General features: G+C 48.1%; 3 protein-coding genes; 2 read left to right on the top strand and 1 right to left on the bottom strand.

Moving 5' to 3' along the window:
- Nucleotides 1-15,217: 15,217 nt before the first annotated feature.
- Nucleotides 15,218-16,917, top strand: GSTUM_00010641001 (uncharacterized protein; the record flags this gene model as incomplete). XM_002841425.2 has 2 exons in its annotated part: nucleotides 15,218-15,814; nucleotides 15,869-16,917. The coding sequence occupies exons 1-2, from the start codon at nucleotides 15,307-15,309 to the stop codon at nucleotides 16,915-16,917; spliced, it is 1,557 nt and encodes a 518-aa protein (XP_002841471.1). The 5' UTR covers nucleotides 15,218-15,306.
- A 637-nt stretch (nucleotides 16,918-17,554) lies between these two features.
- Nucleotides 17,555-19,371, bottom strand: GSTUM_00010640001 (uncharacterized protein; the record flags this gene model as incomplete). XM_002841424.2 has 3 exons in its annotated part: nucleotides 19,268-19,371; nucleotides 18,850-19,217; nucleotides 17,555-18,784 (listed from the first exon to the last, which is right to left on the bottom strand). Exons 1-3 carry the CDS (start codon nucleotides 19,278-19,280, stop codon nucleotides 17,555-17,557), a joined length of 1,611 nt encoding a protein of 536 aa, XP_002841470.1. The 5' UTR covers nucleotides 19,281-19,371.
- Nucleotides 19,372-21,628: 2,257 nt separating this feature from the next.
- On the top strand, nucleotides 21,629-24,605 carry GSTUM_00010639001 (uncharacterized protein; the record flags this gene model as incomplete). Its single annotated transcript, XM_002841423.1, has 3 exons — nucleotides 21,629-22,103; nucleotides 22,160-24,187; nucleotides 24,244-24,605. 3 exons carry the CDS (start codon nucleotides 21,629-21,631, stop codon nucleotides 24,603-24,605), a joined length of 2,865 nt encoding a protein of 954 aa, XP_002841469.1.
- Nucleotides 24,606-25,983: the final 1,378 nt, after the last annotated feature.

Genomic DNA, 25,983 nt, shown 5'->3' with positions numbered 1-25,983 from the left:
TATGCCTTGGTGTGCCTTGTGGATAAGCCTTGTGCATATGATTCATATTTTGCACATGACCTCGTTATGAGGTTATAGGTTTCGCGCATAGGACTCAGTCGAGTCATATGACTTGTTTATTGCATTATGATTGGTTTATGAGTTTCTGTACATAAACTCATTACGAGGTTATGGGTTTTGAGCATGTGATTACTTTGGTCACATGACTAGTTTGTTATGATTTGGTTTCGCACATGTGACCACTTTAGGTCACATGACTAGGGGCGGGAAGAACACTATATAAGGAGGCCGAGGCAGCCGAGGAAGATAGGTTCTTCACGCTTTGTTCTAAGTACTTTTCCTCGTCCTCGCTGTCGCTTCGCCTCGAGCGTTTCTTTCGCCATCATGATGGGCCTTGATGCCTTGGATTCTGGGGGAGATATCTGAGTTCGCTCAGTAGTTCCTGGGGTCTTTGGTGTTGAGGTCTGTTAGGTGTTGCGTGGCGGATAACTTGTTTGCGTCTCGTTTCGTTGGACTGGTTATCTCACGATACCAGCACTTCGAGCACTCATCACGGTCGCATACGAGCCCCTTTCGGTAAAATGTCTACGGCTTCCTGTCTATCGTTTACTCGCAGGCTTCACGTTCGATTGGGGGGATAGAACATTGTATTTGGGGGGATCACCCGGGTCGTTCTTTGGGCCAGCTCATGTTTTTTGTTGGGTTTTAACGGAGTCCTTAGTTCTCGCGATACAAAACGCCCTTGGGTTAGACTGATGACCTTCCCAAGTATCAACTCGTCATACCGGCCGCATCATTTCTTCAAGGGAGGGGGCCTCGCCAGCCCCTCCCTGCCTCGTTACTTTATGTTTCTACGGCCGGAATCCTACGATGTTGTTTATCACCGTTTCCTTGGAAACTTTGTCCTTGCGGCATATACGGTGGTTCAGTCAGGTGTCACCTCCTAGCTACGGTGGGGATGGCTTTGACCCTGAAAAACCTTACCCCTGGAGTGGTTTTTCTTTGCTGCTTGGGGTGGTGTGGGACGATTGGCTGCCAGGCACTCGCGTTGTCTGTGCGTCTGGGTGGTTCGGTTGTGGTCTGTGGTTGGCGGCTTCACCCATTGCAAGTGGGGCCTACCTTCCATTTGTCTGCTTTTCTTCATTTGCCCTTCCCCTTCTTGTCGCGTCAGTTGGGGATGCCTCTTGCCCGTTGTTCGTTCCGTACCTGTTGCCAGACCTGTGGGGCTGGCTTTGGCTGGCTCTGCTTACTCTTTCCTGACTCGGTTGGATTTCGGTTCGGCTGGGTTGGATGGTGTGGCTGGTGCCGGTACCTTCGGGTGGTGGTGCTGCCTCCTTAGTGGCGCCTGGCTGTGGCTGGTGGGCTCCCCTCGGCTATATGGTGCTGGGGGTTGGGGCTCTGTTCGTGTGGCCAAGATCAATGGCTGCCTGGCGGGGTTAGGTATAGCTGTCCTATGGCCATCCGATGGTTAATCTGTCTGAGGGGCTGGGGGGGCTGGATGGGCTCTGTGGCGTCTGGTGTGTGGGGCTTGGGGGGGGCTGATTGGGGGGGAGAGGCACCTGTAAGCACCGGTCGGGCATGCGTCAGGTTGGGCGATGTCTAATTAAGTGTTTCCGGACCGGTTTGGGCTGCTGAGCGAAGTTGCTGAGTGCTGTAAAGCTCCCCGGCGGACCGCTGGACAGATGGCCACCTGTGCGGATAGTGGGTTGCGACCACATGGTTGCACTTGTTTGGGTTCTGCGTGCTGGGTGTTGTGGAAGTTTGTTTGGTTTCTTTGGTTTGGCAATGGGCATGGCTGGCAGGGGCAAGGCACCACGGGTGGGAAATAGGCCCCACTGACTATTTCGGTCTGTCACCACCTCTATGTATTTCTTTTGTTTATGAGTTTGTGTTGGGGGACAGGCAGCGGGTACAGGTCCTCCTCACCATTACGCTCCTCGGAGGCACTTGGCAAAGTGGGTTTATAGGGTCGACGGCCTGGCATGCGGATGCGAGAGGCGGCCATGTTGGTCACCTCCTCTCTGCCATTGTGTCGCCTGTAGTTTATATTTTGGTTTGTTGTTGGTTTTCTACTGTGGTGGAGGTGTTGCGGGACAGTATTTAGACCGGGTGTAGTGGTTTTAATTTTGTTGGACGAGGAACCTGGTTGGGTCGGTCTCTTGCTCGGCTTCGGCTACGCTTGGTGCTGGTTGGCATCATACCAGAGGGGCTACGGACTTGGACCGGGGAGGGCACTGGGTTGTTTGATGGTTTTGTAATTAGTTTCCGTGCGTGCATGACTCAGGGATGACAGGTGCGGGACTGTAGACTTAGTTAGCTTTGGATTAGTGGTATGCCGGTTAGCGGTATCCCTGTGCCGGCGGGGGCTCGTCATATGCCAGTGTTGGCGGTACGAGTTTAAATAAAATTAGATTGAATTCTAAGTACTTTTCCTCGTCCTTGCTGTCGCTTCGCCCCGAGCGTTTCTTTAGCCATCATGATGGGCCTTGATGCCTTTCATTCTGGGGGAGATATCTGAGTTCGCTTAGTAGTTCCTGGGGTCTTTGGTGTTGAGGTCTGTTAGGTGTTGCGTGGTGGATAACTTGTTTGCATCTCGTTTCATTGGGCTGGTTATCTCACGATACTGGCACTTCGAGCACTTCATCACAGTCGCATACGAGCCCCTTTCGGTAAAATGTTTACGGCTTCCTGTCTATCGTCTACTTGCAGGTTTCGCGTTCGATTAGGGGGATTGAACATTGTGTTTGGGGGGATCACCCGTGTCATTATTTGGGCCAGCTCATGTCTGTTGTTGGGTTTTAACAGAGTCCTTAGTTCTCGCGATACAAAACGCCCTTGGGCTAGACTGATGACCTTCCCAAGTATCAACACGTCGTACCGGCCGCATCAATCCTTTGGGGAGGGGGCCTCGCCGGCCCCCCCCCTCCTCGTTACTATATGTTTCTACGGTCGGAATCCTACAATGTTGTTTATCGCTGTTTCCTTGGAGTTTTTGTCCTTGTGGCATTTACAGTGGTTTAGTCAGGTGTCTCCTCCTCGCTTTCGTAGGGATGGCTTTGACTCTGAAAACTCTTACCCCCTAGTATGGTTATTGTTGCTGCCTCGGGTGGTGTGTGACCATTGGCTGCCAGGCACTCGCGTTGTCTGTGTATCTAGGTGGTTCGGTTGTGGTCTGTGGTTGGTGGCTTCACCTATTGCAAGTGGGGCCTACCTTCTGTTTGTCTGCTTCTGATCGCTCGCCCTCCCCCTTCTTGTCGCATCAGTTGGGGGTACCTCTTACCTATCGCTCGGTCCGTGCCTGTTGCCGGACCTGTGGGGCTGGCTTTGGCTGGCTCTGCCTACTCTTGTCCAACTCAGTTAGATTTTGGTTCAGCTGGGTTGGATGGTGTGGCTGGTGCCGGTACCTTCAGGTGTTGGTGCTACCGCCTTTTTTGGCTCCCGGCTGTGGCTGGTGGGCCCCCTCGGCCATACGGTGCTGGAGGTTGGAGCTCTGTTCGTGTGGCCAAGACATGTGGTTTCCTGATGGGGCTAGGTATGGGCTGTCCTGTGGCTGTCGGATGGTTGATATGTCTGAGGAGCTGGAGGGGCTGGATGGGCTCTGTGGCGTCTGGTGTGTGGGGCTTGGGGGGAGCTGATTGGGGGGGGAGAGGCATCTGCGAGCACCGGTCAGGCCTGCGTCAGGTTGGGCGAGGTCTAATTAAGTGTTTCCAGTCTGGCTTGGGCTGTTGGGTGAAGCTGCTGAGTGCTGTAAGGCTCCCCAATGGACCAGTTGGCTGATGGCCACCTGTGCGGATAGTGGGTTGCGACCACCTGGTTGGACTTGTTTGGGTACTGTGTGCTGGGTGTTGTGGAAGTTTGTTTGGTTTCTTTGGTTTGGCAATGGGCATGGCTGGCGGGGGCAAGGCACCACAGGTGGGAGATTGGCCCCACTGATTATTTTAGTCTGTCACCACCTGTATGTATTTTTTTTTTTTTGTTGTTGTGTTTGCTTTGGGGGACAGGCAGTGGGTACAGGTCCTCCTCACCATTACGCTCTTTGGATCCACTTGGCAAAGTGGGTTCATAGGGTCGACGGCCTGTCATGCGGATGCGAGAGGTGGACATGTTGGTCACCTCCTCTCTGCCATAGTGTCGTCTGTAGTTTATGTTTGTTTTAGTTTTTGTTGGTTTTTCTACTGTGGTGGAGGTGTTGCGGGACGGTATTCAGACCGGGCGGTAGTGATTTTATGTTTGCTGGACGAGGAACCTGGTTGGGTTGGTCTTTTGCTCGGCTTCGGCTACGCTTAGTACTGGTTGGCCTCATACCAGAGGGGCTACGAACTTGGACTGGGAGGGGTGCTGGGTTGTTTGATGGTCTTGTAATTAGTTTCCATGCAGGCATGACTCGGGGATGGCAGGTACGGGACCACAGACCTAGTTAGCTTAGGATTAGTGGTATACCGGTTAGCGGTATCCCTTTGCCGGCGGGGGCTCGTCGTATGCCAGTGTTGGCGGTACGAGTTTAAATAAAATTAGATTGCCTTCTAAGTACTTTTCCTACTTATTACTTTAACGAATATAAAACATCTTTACGATCATTATCTTTATTGCACCGTTATTGTTACGCCAAGAAAAGTCCTCCACGAAGACGAGTTAGAGAAAACTTACCATAGCCGTTTCCGATAGAAGACAAAGGTCTTGTACAATTGGTAACGTAGGCAGAGGCCTAGAGCTATCGTAAGATAATGAAAGAAGAAGACAGAAAGAGAAGTATCGTTCCCCGTTGCCAAGAACTAACTATCCAGAGAGGGATCATTACAGGAATCAACCATTGATTTCCCAGATCAGAAGATCAGAGTCTCATGCAAACCAACAAGCGGAGAATACTGAGCTGCAGTCTGTGAAGTAACTGCTCAACGCCTATTGGATGAATACTCTGATGTTTTCCCTGATCTGATTTCCGAAGGACTACAGCCTATGAGAGAAGTGAACCATCACATCCGTCTCCGAGACCCCTCTATTCTTAAAAACCAACCTACATACTCAATCTCTGACACATACAAAGGTCTACTATGTGACTGGATTAACCAACAACAAAGGCGAGGAGTCATCTACCGAGTGGAAGTACCAGGTGCTGTACCTATGTTTGTCCAACTCAAAGCAGATGGCAAAAGAATGCACCCCTTGGTTGACCTCAAACTACGAAATGAAAACACGGTTATGGACAGCTCTGCTATCCCAAATCAAATCCAGATCCTGAATGCAGTTGGACGGGCTAGATTCCGAAGCAAGATTGACCTAAGCGATACCTATTTTCAGACAAAATTAGATCCAGAAAACGAACACTACAACAGTTTCAAAATACCCTTCGGAAGTTCTATTAGCCGAGTTATGTTGCAAGGTGATATGAATGCGCCTGCTACCTTTATGTGAATTATGGAAAACCTCCTAAGCCAATACCTCCACCATTTTATCTGGGTCTACATTGATGATATTCTCATCTTCTCAAACACCAAAATAGAACATGCCTACCAAATAGGTTTGGTTTGTACCAAACTAAGAGAAGCTAAATTCTACGCTAGCAGAAACAAATCAATTCTATTTACTGATAAGCTCAATATCCTAGGACATGTGATAGATGATGAAGGAATACATGCAGCCCCTAGAAAAATATCTTGTGTAACAGAATGGGCAACACCCCAGAATCAAAAAGAACTCATACAATTCCTAGGACTAGTCAACCATATCTCCCAGTTCCTACCACACCATGCCACTGTGACAGCACTGCTCACAGACCTTACCAGCAATGCAGAATTTATCTGGACCCACACTCATGACAAAGCCTTTACCAACATCAAGGAATTGATTAAAAACACCAATGTTATACAACCTATCGACTACAGTAAACCAGAACCAACATGGCAGATTACTAATGCATTGGATGTTGGAGTTAGAGCATGAGTTGGACAAGGAGCCTCTCATGAAACGGCAAGACCGATGGCATTATACAGCAAGATGTTTACTAATTCACAGATAAATTATGGAACAATAGACAAGGAAGCTCTTGCTGTGATTGATACTCTTGCCTCATTCAACCACATCCTGATGGGCAATACCTTCACCATTGTCACCAACCACCAGCCTCTTACTAACCTTAAAACGGAAAGGGTCCCTGGAAGGAGAAGAACCCGATGGATAGGAGAAATCAGCAAATACAATGTAAAAATTATCTGTACCCCTGGAAGAATGAACTATTTAGCTGATGCTCTCTCCTGCCTATACACGAACCAAGAACTCACAGATCCTCCTCTTGTTCATGACCACACAAGACAAAGTGAAGACAGCTCTGACAATACCTCCTATGAATAAGAACCTTCAATGGCTACTGCCAGCTCTGCCACTCCATCCCATCCTTTCTCTTATACCATGTACAGAGCTGCCGGAACAGAACAAGAAAAGGACATTAATGACGAGTGGAAAGACAACTACACCTTCCACAGCACACCTCCTCATGAACCTGAACAAAGCAGACTCCACTAGTCCCACTATTACCTCGATACTTGCTCCTTTCACTAGACTGAAATTAAATTCAGTAACAGATACCAGCAACCCTATTATATGTCTGCTGACGATTCCAAAAACACCAGCTTCAACACCGCAGAAGGAGCACAAGAGATAATCGATGAAGATGGATCGACCCAATCTCCCCTTACCTTTAATCCTATCCCAACACGACATCAAGGCCTCGAAGAACTCGAACAAGCTGCAGCCTACATGGATGCAATATCCTACCTACACCCTCAGCAGTCAGCTCCACCATCCTCTTCCCCCATACTCGACTCACGACCACTGTATTGTGGACCCTTACAAGTATATACCAATGAAACCATTGCTTCTGTCATGCCTCCTACAATTCCTGAGCATCGCTGACAGCTCCATGAAACTTTTGAAGTAGAGAAAGCCCCTATTGAACCGACAAGAGGATCCCTAATTGAGGATGAACGAGATATTAGATTAACTACAGAAGAATTAACTTCCTCTTTCCGAGGCCAAATAATAGCAGGATATTGCCATGACCCGATCAACTTCAAAGCTATGGATAGCTCCAGACATGGAGACCTTGCCCCCTATAACATATCTAATTGAATGGTCTATACCAGCACCCGTTATGGTGAACATTGCCTATACATCCCGAAAGGCTATATGTTCAATGGAATGACTATTAGGGAATGTGTCATCACCGAAATCTACAACAAAGAACACCTCAGTGCTGACCGCAACCTCCAATATGCCTCGGAATATGTTTACTGGCCTGAAATGCGAAAGGACTTCCGCGATTTCATCAAACAATGTGAACTCTGCCTGGCAAATAAGGAGCGAACACAACTACTTGAAGGGAAAGCGCAGACCCTTCAACTACCATGTGAAATATTCGAATCCTATGCCATCAATTCCGCAGTACCATTCAACAAGTCCACTGGATATGACACCATCTTGGTAGCTGTGGATCAATTTTCTGGATACACATGGCTCGTACCAATAAAGGTTACCGATTCCTCAAAAAACACCTGGAATAACCTTCAATGATACCTATTTACCCCTCATGGGTGCCCCTTATCTATTGTCAGTGATGCTGATCTCCGTTTCCCTACCAGATTCTGGAAGCAAACCTTGACCTCCCTCGGAATCAACCACATTATGGCTATCCCGGGACATCATGAGACTAATGGCCAAGCAGAACGAAAAATCTGCGAAGTCAAGACCGGAATTAGGAACATGATCAATGAACAACAAACCAACTGGGAACAAGCCCTCATTGAGCTGGCCGCATATATCAATACCGGATTTTCAGACACCTTGAAAATGTCTCCATATAAGGCAATCTTCGGCCGTCAATACCCTCTCCTACCTACTACTCTATTTAACAACTCCTCAGTCTCTGCCTCCGATAACCACCTAAACTACCATCAAGCAATTCGGAATGATGCCTTCCAAGCTGTTAAAGCTGCCTGATTCCAAAATACCACTACTGCTCAGAAGCGACGATACAAACATGTTCCTATCCCACCAGGTGATATGCTCATGGTACATAGAAACATGTTCATTACCAATGTTGCAGTAAGAAACTACAACCCCGATGGCAAGGACCTTTCAAAGTCTTATCCTTTGATGAGCATACAGAATACTACATTGTCCAGATAGATAGACGCATGTCACGAATGTGGCTTAGCAAGGAAAGAGTTTCAACGTGATGCATAGTTATGAGTCACAGGTACGTTGTTGTTTCACACATATGACTCATTAGGGTCATATGATTTGTTATGTGTGGGATTTGTGATGCTTTCGCACATGGCTCAAGTATGAGTTATGGGACGTGCGCCTGACAAGTATGCCTTGCGAGTATGCATTGCGGGTAAGCCTTGCGCATATGATTTATGTTTTACACATGACCTCATTATGAGGTCATGGGTTTGGTGCATATGACTCAGTCGAGTCATATGACTTGTTTATTGCGTTATGATTGGTTTATGGGTTTTTGTACATGACCTCGTTATAAGGTCATGGGTTTTGAGCATGTGATCACTTTGGTCACATGATTAGTTTGTTATGATTTGGTTTCGCACATGTGACCACTTTAGGTCACGTGACAACAGGCGGGAAGAATACTATATAAGGAGGCCGATGCGGCCAAGGAAGATAGGTTCTTCACGCTTTGTTCTAAGTACTTTTCCTCGTCCTTGCTGTCGCTTCGCCCCGAGCGTTTCTTTCGCCATCATGGTGGGCCTTGATGCCTTTGATTCCGGGGGAGATATCTGAGTTCGCTCAGTAGTTCCTGGGGTCTTTGGTGTTGAGGTCTGCTAGACGTTGCGTGGCGGATAACTTGTTTGTGTCTCGTTTCGTTGGACTGGTTATCTCACGATGCTAGCACTTTGAGCACTCATCACCGTCGCTTCCGAGCCCCTTTCGGTAAAATGTCTACGGCTTGCTGTCTATAGTCTACGCGCAGGTTTCACGTTCGATTGGGGGGATTGAACTTTGTGTTTAGGGGGATCATGCGTGTCGTTCTTTGTGCCAGCTCATGTCTTTGTTGGGTTTTAACGGAGTCCTTAGTTCACGCGATACAAAACGCCTTTGGGTTAGACTGATAACCTTCCCAAGTATCAACTCGTCTTACCGACCGCATCATTTCCTCAAGGGAGGGGGCCTCGCCGGCCCCTCCCTGCCTCGTTACTTTATGTTTCTACGGTCGGAATCCTACGATGTTGTTTATCACCGTTCCCTTGGAAGTTTTGTCCTTGCAGCATATACGGTGGTTCAGTCAGGTGTCACCTCCTAGCTACGGTGGGGATGGCTTTGACCCTGAAAAACCTTACCCCCTGGAGTGGTTGTTTTTTGCTGCCTGGGGTGGTGTGGGACGATTGGCTGCCAGGCACTTGCGTTGTCTGTGCGTCTGGGTGGTTCAGTTGTGGTCTGTGGTTGGCGGCTTCACCCATTGCAAGTGGGGCCTACCTTCCATTTGTCTGCTTCTGTTCGTTCGCCCTTCCCCTTCTTATCGCATCAGTTGGGGATGCCTCTTGCCCGTTGTTCGGTCCGTGCCTGTTGCCGGACCTCTGGGGCTGACTTTGGCTGGCTCTGCTTACTCTTTCCCGACTCGGTTGTATTTCGGTTCGGCTGGGTTGGATGGTGTGGCTGGTGCCGGCACCTTCGGGTGTTGGTGCTGCCTCCTTTGTGGCTCCCGGCTGTGGCTGGTGGGCTTCCCTCGGCTATATGGTACTGGGGGTTGGGGCTCTGTTCGTGTGGCCAAGATCAATGGCTGCCTGGCGGGGCTGGGTATAAGCTGTCCTATGGCCGTCGGATGGTTAATCTGTCTGAGGGGCTGGGGGGGCTGGATGGGCTCTGTGGCGTCTGGTGTGTGGGGCTTGGGGGGGGCTGATTGGGGGGGGAGAGGCACCTGCGAGCACCGGTCGGGCATGCGTCAGGTTGGGCGATGTCTAATTAAGTGTTTCCGGACCGGTTTGGGCTGCTGGGCGAAGCTGCTGAGTGCTGTAAAGCTCCCCGGTGGACCGCTGGACTGATGGCCACCTGTGCGGATGGTGTGTTGCGACCACCTGGTTGGACTTGTTTGGGTTCTGCGTGCTGGGTGTTGTGGAAGTTTGTTTGGTTTGTTTGGTTTGGCAGTGGGTATGGCTGGCAGGGGCAAGGCACCACGGGTGGGAGATAGGCCCCACTGACTTTTTCGGTCTGTCACCACCTCTATGTATTTCTTTTGTTGATGAGTTTGTTTTAGGGGACAGGCAGCGGGTACAGGTCCTCCTCACCATTACGCTCATCGGAGGCACTTGGCAAAGAGGGTTTATAGGGTCGACGGCCTGGCATGCGGATGCGAGAGGCGGACATGTTGGTCACCTCCTCTCTGCCATTCTGTCGCCTGTAGTTTATATTTTGGTTTGTTGTTGGTTTTCTACTGTGGTGGAGGTGTTGCGGGACGGTATTTAGACCGGGTGGTAGTGGGTTTGATTTTGTTGGACGAGGAACCTGGTTGGGTCGGTCTCTTGCTCGGCTTCGGCTACGCTTGGTGCTGGTTGGCTTCATACTAGAGGGGCTACGGACTTGGACCGGGGAGGGCGCTGGGCTGTTTGATGGTCTTGTAATTAGTTTCCGTGCGGGCATGACTCGGGGATGGCAGGTGCGGGACCGTAGACTTAGTTAGCCTAGGATTAGTGGTATGCCGGTTAGTGGTATCCCTGTGCTGGCGGAGGCTTGTCATAAGCCAGTGTTAGCGGTACGAGTTTAAATAAAATTAGATTGACTTCTAAGTACTTTTCCAACTTATTACTTTAACGAATATAAAACACCTTTACGATCTTTATCTTCATTGCAACAATATCATTACGACAAGAAGCGCTTATCACAAAGACGAGTTAGAGAAAGCTCACGATAGGCGTTTCCGATAGAAGACAAAGGTCTTGTACTATCGGTAACGTAGGTAGTGGCCTAGAGCTATCATAAGACAAAGAAAGGAGGAGACAGAAAAGATAAGTATCGTTCCCCATCGCCAAGAACTAACTATCTAAAAGGGGATCATTACAACGCATGTACCGCCACAATACTGCAGTCTTCCACCCCTCTGCTGTCAAACGATTCAACCCAAATGACAACTCCATGTTCCCTGGAACAATCCACTCTCGACCTGCACCTATCATCATCGATAAGAAAGATGAATGAGAAGTCAAAGAAATCAGAGACCACTGCCTTTAGCATGGAAATGATCAGTTCCTAGTCAAATGGAAAGAATATCCAACAAGCAAAAACAGCTGGAAACCACTGGAAGGACTAGAGCACACTATAGATATGGTGAACAAATGGTGGAAAGACAACATGCTAAATGAATCCCTCCCTCCAATGATCATTTACATCACAATGTGCTGGACACCAACGATGCCTGAGACGGAGTGATGGCAAATGGAACTCGAAGCAAGGGATGGGTTTTGGGTACCATACTTTGAGTCTGAATTCGAAAGTAGTGATGAGGAAAATCAAGCTATGGAGCAGGCTCTCGACAACCTTATCTGATCACCAATCACCATCCTAATATCATAACGATATCAAACTATGTGGAACTCAATGTGAGGCTGCAACAACAGATTGTTAGACTGTTGTTGAACCGCAATGTTATCCAACTTGAAGACTACTTCGAAATCCTCCGGATAGACTACTGTCCTGATTGCGACCACGCTTGGGTTGATGTACAGCATGAATCTGGTATTTGTGACTACTGTGACTTACATTTCTTTGAGTCTAAATGTTTTCTTAGGATTTCTTCTTGTCCCTGGTGTGACACTTATGATGAAGAAGAAATGGCGGAAATTGAAGCCTTTGATTTCTCAGACTCCACTTTTGATAATTATTAGGTTTTGTTTGTTTAAACAGTTATTTTGCTTTGGAGAATGTAACCGGTACGAGTACTCTGTTATTGGTTTTATTTTATGTTTTGTTTTAAGTATCGCTTTGATACTTGGTTTTGTTTTATGTTTTGTTTTAATTATCGCTTTGATACTTAAGTAGTTTTACCAAAGTGTATTGATTGATACCTTTGATTAGTTTTGTTCAAGCTAGACATGAACAGATTTGTTTATTTAAAGACTGCCTGTTTCTACGATAGAAAAGGCAGACTTCGACAGATAGTATTTTAATATACTTGGTTGAATGGTTACTTCTTTGTTCCTCAGTACACCCTCGAAGCCTTTTTTAGTTCTCAGCTCTTGCCTCCTCTCTGGAAGAGTATTCCACCTGCCAACTATCGTATCTATTACCGATAACGTGATTAGTACCTTGCGAACACGTTATAGCGGCGCCTGGTATGTGGAGCTTGGGCAGGACTGGTTGGGGGGGGAGAGGCACCTGCAAGCACCGGTCGGGCCTGCGTCAGGTTGGGCGAGGTCTAATTAAGTGTTTCCAGTCCGGCTTGGGTTATTGGGTGAAGCTGCTGAGTGCTGTAAAGCTCTCCGACGGACTGGTTGGCTGATTGCCACCTGTGCGGATAGTGAGTTGTGACCACCTGGTTGGACTTGTTTGGGTCTTACATGCTGGGTTTTGTGGGGTTTGTTTAGTTTCTTTGGTTTGGTTCTGGGTATGGCAGGAGGAGACAAGGCACCACAGGTGGAAGATAGGCACCTCTGACCTTTACAGTCTGTCACCACCTCTATGTATTTCCTTTGTATATAGTGGTTTTGTTTGGGGGACAGGCAGCAGGTACAGGTCCTCCTCACCAGTACGCTCCTCGGAGGCAACCAGCAAAGTGGGTTCATAGAATCGATGGCCTGACATGCGGGTACGAGAGATAGACATGTTGGTTACCTACTCTCTGCTATTGTGTCGCCTGAAGGTTTAGTTTGTGTGTTTGGTTTGATTTTCTACTGTGGTGGAGGTATTGTGGGACGGTATTTAGACCGGGTGGTAGTAATTTCTTTTTGATTGTTGGACAAGGAACCTGGTCGGATCGGTCTTTTGCTCGGCTTCGGCTACGCTTACTGCTGGTTGGCTTCATACCAGAGGGACTATGAACTTAGAGCGGGGCGGGTGCTGGGTTGTTTGATGGTCTTGTAATGAGTTCTCGTGCGGGTATGACTTGGGGATAGCAGGTGCGGGACCGTAGACCTAGTTAGCTTAGGATTAGTGGTATACCAGTTAGCAGTATCCCTGTGCCGGCAGGGGCTCATCGTATGCCAGTGTTGGCAGTATGAGTTTAAATAAAATTAGATTGAATTGTAAGTACTTTTCTTACTTATTATGTTAACGAATATAAAAGCACCTTTACGATCTTTATCCCTATTGCAATATTTATTGTTATGCAGAGGAAAGCTCTTCATGGAGAATAGTTAGAGAAAGCTTACGATAGGCATTCCTCATAGAAGACAGAGGTCTTGTACTATCAGTAACGTAGGCAGAGGCCTAGTGCTATCGTAAGATAAGGAGAGAAGAAGAAAGAGAAGAGAAGTATTGTTTCCCGTCGCCAAGAACTAACGATCCGAAGAGGGAAGGTTACAGGTATGTTGACTCTGGCCAGCAAAAAGTACTATCATCTCATCAATTGAGACATTAGTACCTAGTAGCAGGTAAGCTTAACTCCAAAGCTGCAAATGCATATTAAGTGGCTCTAACTTCTTCCACCACTCAGTCATCTTTGTCTGTTGATTGATAGTTTCCTCAGACATGGCGACATGCAAATACCGCTTTATTTACTAGTATCGAGTATAGCCGAGTGGGAGACTTGGAAAGATTTTATGGGCCCAATATTGCCAGCGGTTTAGTAGGCGAACCACTCCCATCATGAGAGTCATTCCAAGAAACCTCCGAAGCTCTCCCCTACTCATGCTATGAGGCCATTGTTGCTTACTTGTCTGCTTCTTGTCAGCATAAGTATTGGTCGCCTGCACCAATTGGTTGATAATCTAATCATCCCAAAATAGAGCAAAATAGGTGAGAGGTGATAATACTGTTTTGTCTGGCACCCAGGAAGTACTTTAATGCTCATAGTACTCCATGGGCCTAAACGTTTCTGATGAAGCTGTAATTGAATTTGATGTAGCCGCAAGTGAAGGATCCTCTTATTTCCTCCTATTGGTAGATTTTTCAATGGAGTCATGATTCAGAGACTTTCGAACATGTTTGCTTGGTACCATTATAGCAGATGCAATAGTGGGTGCAAAGAGCTGATAGTGGAAATAATTGGTACCATGATCTGACACAGATTTAGATGCTTGCTCAGTATATGAGAAATATTTGACATAATGGACCCTGTGACTATCTAGCCAACAGAGTTAAACCTTTCACGCTAATGCATGAGAGAGATTTTATCAGATCTCATAAAACCAGGAGATAATATCCTCGCTAATTTCCTTAAGCCTTTCCATAATATTCTCCTCCGCTTCCTCCACCTCTTCCTCTACTATTCTCACATATACAGACTCCTCAGCTCTTATAACCTCCAAGTCTGCTTCACCCTAGATCCTTTGTTGCTTCTCCTGCTCCTCCAATAACTCTTCCAACTCTCCATCTATCTCATCTAAAAATGCTGTGGTAGCTTCAATATCACATGACAACACCGCTGTTGTCAGGGTTTGTGGTAACACAGGTGTGGAAATTGATCCATTTGAGGTTATACCAGCAATGTACTTTGCATGAGCATTTTTAACCGCATGCTGACAGATACTCTGAATGGCAGATTTTGAGACTTGAAGTTGCTCTGCAATCTGACGAACACTAGGCAGCTTTTTTGAATTGCATTGATACTGAAGTGCGAGGATGGCCCCCCAACGGGTTGGAGTAATTGTTTTGCCTATTTGGTTTATTAGCAGGTCGTGTTTTCCCAACTGAGTTCAATTCTTACCAGTAACTGTCTTCCATGCTGCTTGTATTTCTGGGCGCATATTGAATAAAAAATGAATACTCTTAAATGTGAAAATTATTATATAAAGAAATTTTATTATATATAGGAAAGAAAGGAGAAGTAAGGGGGGGTTGGAGGACTCGCGTTGTTGTTTTTTCTTGTGTTAGGGCAGGGTTAGGGTTGTGGGCTGTCCGCATAGCAAATGAACCAGCGAGTACAGTACCGTACTCACCAACGAACGCTCGTGATGTTAATCTGATAAGATAAAGGAACAATGATACCGTTAGCGGGGTCTGTGTCTCGCACAAACTTTTTCGTCGCTAGAAACACTCGAGCCTCACCCCACTACGACCGGGACAGTCAATCCCACCAATTGCTACAACCGCTCCCCACCAATCAACTAAACAAGAAGAAAAAAGGAACTATAACAGTTGAGAATGTCGAAACGCCCCGCTGACCCGCTGGTTTCGCCGGACAGCGGCCTCAAAAACCGCTCCCGCGAAACTGCGGATGAAGGCACTGATCACACTAGATACCCACCAGAGATGGGCGAATTCGAAGACAATTACGAAGACGAATATGAGGAAGACGAAGAAGTTCTTGAAGCGGGCGATGAAGATGACGAACAGGGTGGTGCACAAATTGGTGGAAAGGGTGGAGCTGGGAAGGATAACATGGAAATAGACCAACAGGTGTACATACCCTCGCGGAGGGTTCTGGGTAAAGATGAAATACTGGAACCGGACCCGACGGCGTATCATATGCTGCATAGCATGAATGTCAACTGGCCGTGCCTAAGCTTTGATGTGCTGCAGGATGGACTTGGAGATGAGCGACGGGGATACCCACAGATGGTGTACTTGGTTGCTGGGACGCAGGCTGCTAGAGCAAAGGATAATGAAGTTACGGTGATGAAATTGAGTGGGCTGCAGAGGATGCAGCAGTGTCTGTTTCCCTTCCTCACCCGCCTCCCCAGCTTATAGCTAACAATCAAAATAGCGAAAGAAGACGAGGACGAGGACGACGACGCCTCCGACACAGAGGACGACCCGATCCTCGAATCTCGCTCCCTCCAATGCCCCACTACGACAAACCGTATCCGTGCCTCTCCGCATGCCCACCATGCCGCTTCAATGGCTGAAACGGGTGATGTGTACATCTGGGATCTGTCGCCGCACTACAGGTCTCTCGAGAGTCCGGGCACCGCCATCCCCGCGAGTGCGAACAAACCCACGGCAACGCTCAAGATGCATAGACATGTAGAAGGCTACGCTATTGATTGGTCTTCCAATCCCAGAGATGTCATGGGACGGATAACTACTGGGGATAACTCCGGCAAGATATTCATTTCTGCGAGAAAAGAAGGCGGTACCTGGTCTACAGATAGTAGCCCGCTGAAGGGGCATACAGGTAGTATCGAAGAGCTCCAATGGTCTCCCAATGAGCGCCACGTCTTTGCCTCCGCATCTTCGGACGGAACAGTCAAGATCTATGACGCCCGCGCTCAGACCAAGAAGCACCAATTGTCAGTCGACGTCTCGTCTTCAGATGTCAACGTTGCATCCTGGTGCCGGGCAGTACCCCACCTCCTTGCCACCGGCGCCGACGACGGAGTCTGGGGCGTCTGGGATCTCAGAACTTTCCCTAACACACTCAAGGGTAAACATGTATCCGCTACTGCCAGCTTTACTTTCCACCAACAGCCAATCACTAGTATTGAGTTTCACCCTACTGAGGATAGTATTGTTTCTGTTGCCTCCGCAGACTCGACTATTACGCTTTGGGACTTGAGTGTTGAGTTGGACGACGAGGAGAGTAAGGACAGTGGCGGCGTAGAGGATATTCCGCCCCAATTGTTGTTTGTCCACTATCACAAGGACGTTAAAGAGGTGCATTGGCAGAGGCAAGCACCCGGGGTGGTTATTGGGACTGGCGGTGAAGGGTTTAGGTACTTTGTTCTTCTATATATATCCTTGCTTGGCGTGATTGTCCATTGGCTGACTTGTTATCCTTCCCCGGCCAGTGTTTTCAAGACCATCAGTGTCTAAGTTTATTGTCGGAGGGGGGGTTGACGGGTAGGCATAGCCCGCGCGGCGTTATTCTTTATAAGTCGCGAAAGATTTTCTAGCTTGTGTTTGATATACTATTGATCGATCTCTAGAATAAATGGCTAATTATGGCGGAGAGCTTCTTGTTTGTCCCACGAACTATATTCTGCAGTGATGGCATCTTTCGGTGTATATCCAGGGAATTAGTGTCACCAATGTTAGATTTGAACCAACCACTCTTACCTAGGTTTCTAGTGGAGGCAGTGCGAAATTCCTTTTATTGTACTAATTCTATGGCACTCTCAGCTGATGTGGTACAGACTGTGGGAATGTATTTCTCGGGAGAGCATCATGGATCATCACTCATTTAGCGTTCCGGCGTGATGCGAAGCCTTCACGATACCATATTCTAATCTAGGTCGCTCAATTGGCGATAAAAATGAAACGGGGTCTTCACCTCGCGTATTGTAAAAACACCCGGAGAGTGAGGGGAGGGCGGTGGACAAGCCAAAATTTACCATACATTCACAGTTCAAATAGACAAGCTAAGCCATCATACCCCACCATTATAAAAAAAAACAAAGCAAGCGATGTATGGACTTTTATATAGAGAAAAACGAAAAATACTACAAGATTATCAATCTTGCATCTCCATCTCCTCGCTCTGTCCTTCTTCATTACAATCCTCATCCCATAGCCCATCCAATTTAAACTCCTTGGCCCACTCTTTAACGATCTCTTTCTGATCGTCGGTCGTTATGGCAACGGTAGTCGGTTTAACGCCTTGGTTGAGGGTGTTATGGAGTGCGGTCGGGGGATCAACCCAGCCTTGAATCCTTCCATCCCTCAAATCCATTATGACGGCCTTTGCCGCTGCTTCGATGTTGGGGATACCTCCTTTCCCTAATCGCCCACGCTTTCGTGCGACCTGGATTAGGAAGTCTGTTGTGACATCTGTGGTAGTAGTGCCGACGAGGGGAGGGAGGTTGTAAAGGTCGAGGAGTTTGTTGAAGAGGGTCTGGGATGTGGATAATCGGCGGATGAGAAGGGCGACTGCGGGTACCGGGTCGAGGATTTGCTTTGGTGGAACGGCATTTAGGAGGATGAGGCGTGCTTGGTCGTCTTTTGAACCACCCTGACTACTGTTGCCGGGGAAGACGATACCAGGAGAGTCTAGCAGCTTAAGTTTTTTGTCTAGCTTGACTTCCCGTAAGCTAGTAGTGACGCCAGCTTCAGCACCAGTCGGACAGGCGGTTTGTGAGCCACCCAGACGGCCGGTAAGGGCGTTGATAACTGATGATTTTCCAACATTGGGGTATCCAATTACACCCACTGATACAGACCGTTTGAGCTGTTTGGCATGTGCAAATGATTTTAGAGCCTTCAGAAGAGTAGCCGAAGTGCCCTGTGCCGTCAGAGATTTGTGATCAAAAGTTTGGGCATTCGAAGCAGACCCACTCGCCCTTAGCGGCAGGGTCGGGAAGTATCTACAAAGATAATCCAACCACCCTTTCAGCACGGTTGCCGGCACGAGATCGATCTTGTTCAAGATGAGGATTAATCGTTTCTCGCCGCCATCAGCCGCCATCATTTGTCTTTCCACATCGCGGGAACGGGTACTTTCGGGGTCACGGGCGTCTAGGACGTAGAGAATTACGTCGGCGGCATCGACCACTTGCTTGAACATCTTGTCGAAGGCTTTTCGCGAGGTATCTTTTCGAGTACTCTTGGATTCGATATCTGGGATGCCTGTTTCTGAATCTGAATCGTCATCAGATTCGCCGCTGAGGTCACCATGTTCGGCTTCATATTCTGCAGCTCTCGCTCGCGCTGATGCTAGGAGGGCCGCCATTGCAGAGCCTCCAGTCTATACTTATTTAGTAATTTGTTCGAAAAGGGAAATAAATACTTATCACACATGGTGGAACATACTCCAGCATCGGCATCATCTTCATCCATAGCATCGCTATATAACTCGCTGGAGCCCTCATCACCCTCTTCCAGTATCTGCATAGCATCCTCTTTGCCCTCCGCCCCGTCCGCTAACTCCTTCTTCCTCTGCTTTGCAAGCTCTCTCCTTCGCAATTGCTCCTCTTCTTTCAGCCGCCTTCCCTCTTCGATCTCGGAAAGTAAGCGATCTTTGTAAGGAAAGCTATTTGGGATATTGAGTTTGTCATTCTTCTTTTTTCGGTGGAGTTCCGGGTGCTTTTTGGCCTCCTTTCGTTCCTTACGAGCCTTTTCGTTAGAACGCTTCTCGATTTTATGGCGGAGACGAACAGGAACCCGCTTGGACTTCTTTCCTAGAAACTGTTAGGGGATAGCTTGTATCTCGGGATATCCAAGAACTTACTTGGTTTGACCATTGTGAAATATTTTGGGGGTAGCGATGAGCTGTTGCTTGGTTCGAGCGATGGGGAACTTTTTTTGCTGTCAAGAATTTTCCTTTTGTTGGGCGGGGGATTTAAGACGGGTAACTACCGGTGCCGTCTCATTCACCGTATGTGGAATGTGGGGCATCTGAGGGCATGAGCAGAAAAGTTGGGAAGATCTTGGACAATCTATCATAATCTAATCTAATCTTCACTACGTATGATACCGTAGTCAGGTTTACCAGTTCGCCGGAACGCTGCTTGAAAGCGGGCCTTATGCATGCCATAATAAAATTACCGGTATGCCGGGTAACCCAACGGCCAATCCGTCAGACTAAACTCTAGCCTAGCGGTAAATCAGCCTTACAGATAAACCCACCTTTCCAGTTCGACTAGATCCAAATGTTATCTTCTCCGCCAAAACAATGAGTGTCACGAAACTCATCGAATATGTGCTGGAGGAGGTCTCTATTGACGGTTCTGAAGGTATTTTTAACATTCTTTTTCCTTCTCTTCGAGATCCCTGTCATATGACTCTTTTTGCTCTTGGATGGTGGGGCAAGTACGATTCTGCCAGACATGAAATTTCCAGAGAGGAAATCTCTATGAATTGCTTAGGAAGATCGGATGAGATTTCTTCTTGAATAATTGAGCCTCAATACCCTTTTCGTCAAGGCTGGATAATCCCTAATTTTTTGACTCTGGTTGGCGCTGGTTCGAGTCACGCAGCCATTGTTATCCTGAGCATTTTTTCCTTGGTATGGTTGTTGGGGGATGGCTAACCAGAATTTCAACCACCAGGCACGACCATAAAGCAACTCTTTGCCTATGTGACTGAATTCTATACCAAAACCCTTGTACCGAAAGTCGAAATCAATTCTTTATGTGAACCACCACAAAATCCTTGGGGTCCTAGTGCTTCTGGAGGGGGAGGAGGGGAAGGAGAGGCGGATCCTGGGTCCTCGACTACACCGCAGGGTCAGCCTGTATATTGGGGGGTTCCGAACATGAGGGATGAGTTCCAGGATTATGTCTGGGATATCCTACGACAGCAGGGTGATTTTAAGGTTGGGGTCAATGGTGAGGGAAACGAGTTATCATTAAACGAGATTGTCGCCGATTTGAGGAATCAGGCCGAAGGCGGCAAGGAAGAAGCAAATGGGGAAGGGAAAATATGGAGGGTCTATACTTCTGACGAGAGACATTGGAGGACACTCACTGGCCATGGCCCGGATTTGAAGAGGGTGAGATATCTTTTTTTCGAGTCTACTGGATGTCAAGAGCCCTGCACTGACATGCACATGTCAAGGTCCCAAATGCTGTTTTCAAATGCTTAGAAGTAATTGCCAAACACAGAGAACAAGGCCTCATCCAACCGGAATTGACTAAGATCACTGGCCAGGATAAGAAATCCGTTGCTGGGCGTACAACTATTCTCAAGAATTTGGGCCTGATTGAGAAAGTCAGCGTATTAGCAAAAAGTCTCAACACTAGTAAATTAACTCTTACGAAATATGCTCTGCAACGCGATATCAAGCGTCAGGTTGCCCAAGAATCTAAAGAGGTCGTTGTTAAGAAGAGAGGGAAGAAGTTCCTTGATAGCAAGAACGATGCGGCTAATATCGCCTGGACCGGGGCCACCATTGATACCGAGAAGCTAATCAAGGCTATCTTCTCAGAGCTCAAGGGGGCGAAAAACCAGGTCTTGATGCATAGCGATTTAAAACGAAAGCTGGTACGTAAGTAAGATTATCTCTGGAAATGTCTACTAATTGGAAATACTTAGGGTATGGACAAATCCCGATTCCACTGGCGATGCTTCTCTAGAATCCTACGAAAATTGGAGTCCTTGGGCGTCGTAAGAAGAATCAGGGTTCCACTCAAGATCTTGAGGAAATATAAGAAGACGCAGGGCCCTTCTGAGATCGCTATAACTGAGCAGTGCCATGCCCGATGCGTTCGGCTCGTTCGAGAGATGGAGAGGGAAGATTGGTGCAAGGTCCTGACTACTTTCTCTAAGCGGGAATTCGTGATGGAAGACGAGGACGACGGTGAAGCTGAGGGGTCGGAAGACGAAGCTGTTAAAGGTAGTAATAATATTGAAGATGAAGACCCTGCAGTCGCCCAGGAGTTGGGACAGGTCAATGTCGACGAGGCGGTAGAAGAAATTGTTAGAGATCCACCACAGTGGAGAAAGGATAAACCTTTGACAACTACGATCTTTGATATCGTGGATTCTTGTGGGAAAGATGGCATCTCAAGCATGGTACCTCGCGCCAAAACTGATTGATTGATTGATTGATTGATTGATTGATTGATTGCTAACTGAAGTTTAGGACTTGATGTACAGTACTATAGGAAGTTTTTATTACAGGCCAATGGACCAAATTCTTCACCGATTAACTGATTACCCACAGCAATCACAGCCGCCACAACATATGCACCTTGCCATCATTCGTGAAACTGGTATTTCTGGACGCCAGACTCATTACAGGTATTTCAGCTACCGATGGCATCAAGAATTGGTAGCCGAAGGTGTAGCAGTGCAGCCATGGGGGCCCGCGATCAAGAAGAAGGGTTCGAAGCAAGTTTCTCACGGGGCTATAACCCATGTCACGGAGACACCTCTATCCCTTGACAAATACGGGTTTCCAGCTCCTAATACTTCTAGATTTCTGAAGAGCGATGGCTCTGCTACCCTCGCCGAAAGTCAATGGGAGGGGAAGAAGAATGAGCGGCTTGATTCCCTCAAAGCCCAGTTTAGAGTTCTCCGGAATAAAGTAGGCGAAGAGCAATTGGATTGGAAGAATTCTTCACGTAAGAAGCCCAACGAAGACTCGAATTATCGATCAAGAAGCTTACATTTTGGACAGCTCGAGGTGGGAGACCCCGGAAGTATGAGAAGGGGAAAGAGCCATACCTGGCAGCTAAGAGACGCGCAGAGGCCAGACGAATTATCGCCGAGAGGGCTACTGGCTCAGCTGAACCAGGTGGTGCAGACCCAGACGGGATGACGCGAGGAAGGTCGCTTTCAAATGAAACTGAGGGTGGTACTTTAGACGGGGAACCTCCTCCAAAGAAAGCTAGGATCGAAGAGCTTTTAAACCAGGAGGACCCGGAGCCATTATCACCTCCAAAACGACGTGGGCGACCGCCTGGTGTTAAGAATGGCGAGGGTAAAAAAAGACAGGCAGCCAAAAAGCGAGAGAAGAGGCCCAAAGTAATCCCGAAGAGGTCTACGGGGGGGTCGCAGAAAGCCCAGGAGCCTAAAGAACAACAGAAACCACAGTTTGGCCTCATTGGTGCTGAGCCTGAGCGAAATCTTCAAGAAAATCTCGGATCTCTAGGAAAACGCAAGGCCCAAGCCGCAGGTGGGAAAACGGGACGGGCAAAGCGTAGAAAAGAAACCCGCCAAGCAAGTCCTCCAGAAGATGACGGAGTGATAATATATGATTCCATCGTTGTCAGACCAAGTACCGAGCTCGCACCAGACACCCAAGTGATTGATAGTGCGGAACCAGCACTCGCAGGGCCTGCACCAGGGGATATTGAGCAGTCAGTTGGCCACCCTTCAAAAGAACCAGCTAGGGTGGTTGATGGTGTACAGCTAGAAATCGAGCATCTCGATGTCGAAGGCAATGAATCCTATGGTTCAATTGGAGGGATGCTTGCTATATCTCGTCAGCAGGTTGTTCTTGACCTTCTCAAGGAAAATAACGGAGTATTTCCTAGCGGGAACGAACTGCGCCACGCGTATAGCAAGCGATACCAAAAGAGCAATCCTAAGGCGGGGGTTTGCGATCGACGGTTGATTCGGGGCATCGTCCAGTCTCTCCAACGCAGGAAAATGGCGTATCAAATCACATTCGACTTCACCAGCTCGCGGAGTATCCTTATCACTAAAAAGTTGTTAGTCGACTCTCGCTTGACCCCGGATTCACCACTCGTGGATGATATGGTTAGGGAAATGATAGCAGCAGACGGAAACCTTTGGTTCCCTCCGAACACTGAATTGCATGAGGATATTCAAGAGCGATTTGTGCAACCTCCTAGCTGGTCGTTGTCAAAGCCTAGAAAATCCGAGGAAGTGGAATTCGACCGAGTTTACCCAACCTCAGTCTCGGAACTAAAACAGAAGCGCGAGGCACGAGCGATAGAACGTGCTGCGAATAAGGCTGCAAAGTTAAGTGTTATTGCCCGACCCCGTGGCCGCCCACGCACGTATCCCGTGGATGAAGTGTTTAATCACCGGGCGGGTGGAAAGTTTACAGATCAGCAGAGGGAAGAGGCAGCGATTCGGCGTCGGGCAGAGCTTAAAGCCGAGAAAGAACTGATGAGATTGAATCACAAATATCGGACTAAGGCCACCAATATCGACCTTTTTGATCAATCTCCAACAGTCGATGGCCTACCGAGGAGGGTTTGGTGGAATGAATTTGTTGAGAGAGATTTGAACGAGCCGAGAGAAACTGATCCTTTTTTGCAGCAGATAAATGAGATTGAGAAGTGGGAGAAGGCAGTTGGACCTGAGGGACTTCGCATGATGGCTAGGAAAGCAGGTGGCATGGTCATGGTTAATCTGTTTGCGCCTCCTGTTGAGAAGGGCGATAATTTTACACAGGCACCGGTAGCAAATATGGATAATCGTATTACAGCTCCGGATTTCAGTGCGCCGCTACCTTCTGGGCCGAAGAAGCGTGGCCCCAAACCAAGGCCTAAGAAGATCCGGAACGATCCAGTTAAGGCACGTACTATAGATGTGTTGATAGGAGAGCAGCCTGCGAAGAGGAAACGTAGGCGCCCGGGGACATACGAAAAACCGTTAACCAGGCGTGATAGAGCAATGGCAGCCATCCGCGATAACCAATTGAAGCCATCTGATACGGAGCTTTTAACAGAGCGTAAGAATCAAAATCAAAATCAGTTGCTTTGCTTAGCTGACGTCCTTGCTGCGCAGTTCCGCCTAGGAGATTCCAGTTCAGGAATCAGTATATCATACCCAAGGAAGACGAAGATACTCTCCTGATCGCTGTGATTATCGTCAGAACGATATTCGGTGGTTGGGATAGGAAGATCCATTGGGGTCTTCTCACAAAAGCCCTCCCTCAGCATTCCGTGATCACCTTACAGCGGCGTTGGCCCCGTGTCCGTGACACTCACAAAGCGCATATGAAAAAGCTTCAAGCTGAGTTTGAGGATATGTTTCTTGAGGCTTACGAAAGTGGAGAAGTGCCGGCTTTTGATTTGGACGATCCTTCGTCGTTCGACTTGATGTTTCATGTGAATTGGTTTCGTGAGAATCTTGAGTTACCTGTGTGAGTTTATCGTATGTCTGGATTGCCGATGCAAGAGTTGCTAATCACTTTGGGATAGAGCTCAAGCGGTTCCAGAACTTCCTGCTACTCGTGAGGCCTTTGACGCTCAGTATGACCTGCGGGTGGAGCCACCAAAGCCGTGGAGAAACGACTACCATAATCCTCTCATGACTATGGGACATAGGGTTAATCACTTTATGTGCCATTCTTATGACTTGCCCTTGGAGGACGGAACGGGCAAAAACAAAGATGAGGATGGAAAAGAAGTGGAATACATCAAGTCGGTGATAAAAGTAACTTCCCGTTCAATTCCTCGTTATCCGGTTCCTCGACTTACCTGCTTTTAGGCAAATATCGTCACCGATTCCCACGACGACAATCCAAAGAGAGCCTTCGAAATATTACACTCTTGTCCCGAGCGTGTTGTCGACGCTGCGTTTTACAATCTCTCCATCAGTAGAGCGATCTCGCATAAAAAGAGAGACCGTCTTAGGGCAACTCCGGGGCCTAATTATGAGTTTACAGACAAATTCCACATGGCACTTAAAACGCCTATGGACGAAAGTCTATTTGCTCAGGCCGTTGCATACGAGCAGCATCTCGAGGAAAACTTTTCCGAGTACGAAGCAATTGAGATATCCCCTCTGACCAATGATGGATCCATGGCGTGTATTTTCGCCATGGTTGCTTCTCGTAGGGTACGGGCCTGCTTCTTCACTATACCCCGAATATCGGTAACTGACTTTCTCCATAGATTCTATTGGGGCGGAGCGGCTATGTAGCCGACGAATTCGGCCTAATAGACGGCTACAAGACACGCGCAATGGACAAGAAAAAGGTCGACTTTAAAGTACACATCCGGCCCGGAGCCGACTATCACGGAAAGCCCAGCCCAAGCCCAGCCCCTCCAATCCCGCGAGGGAACATGGACCCCGCGAGCAGAGACCCCATCCGCCTATGGATTAGTCTCGACGGAACGGCCGTTGCGGGCATGTGGTTGAAGGTGCTAACAGCCGTCGCTACAACCATCATTAGCCGCCCCGGGATCCCGAATCGGGAGATATCTGAGGTGCTTTTTCCCTGTGTCTCGCTAGTCGAACTTGACGATATACTTGGGTGGCTGGTTGAGCGCGGGTGTGTGGAGCGCAGGGGTGAGGGGGCTGATGCGGTGAATTGGGCGCGTGAAGGGTATTTTCTGGCTTTCAAGGGGTTGGAATATCTTCCTGCTTGAGCTGTTGGGGGCGGTTGGTTTTGGGTGGTATTGTAAAACGGGGCCGGGCAGGGGACTGGAGTTTGTTTGTTTGGTTTGAGTACCTTTGTACAACAGTGCTTGGGATATTTGTGTACCTACTTTTGTTCTCCTGTATATTTGCTTTCTGCTG

This window comes from Tuber melanosporum (assembly GCF_000151645.1).
Source record: "Tuber melanosporum whole genome shotgun sequence assembly, scaffold_72, strain Mel28".
Taxonomy (NCBI): Eukaryota; Fungi; Ascomycota; class Pezizomycetes; order Pezizales; family Tuberaceae; genus Tuber; species Tuber melanosporum.
This window is presented reverse-complemented; position numbering and strand designations above follow the sequence as displayed.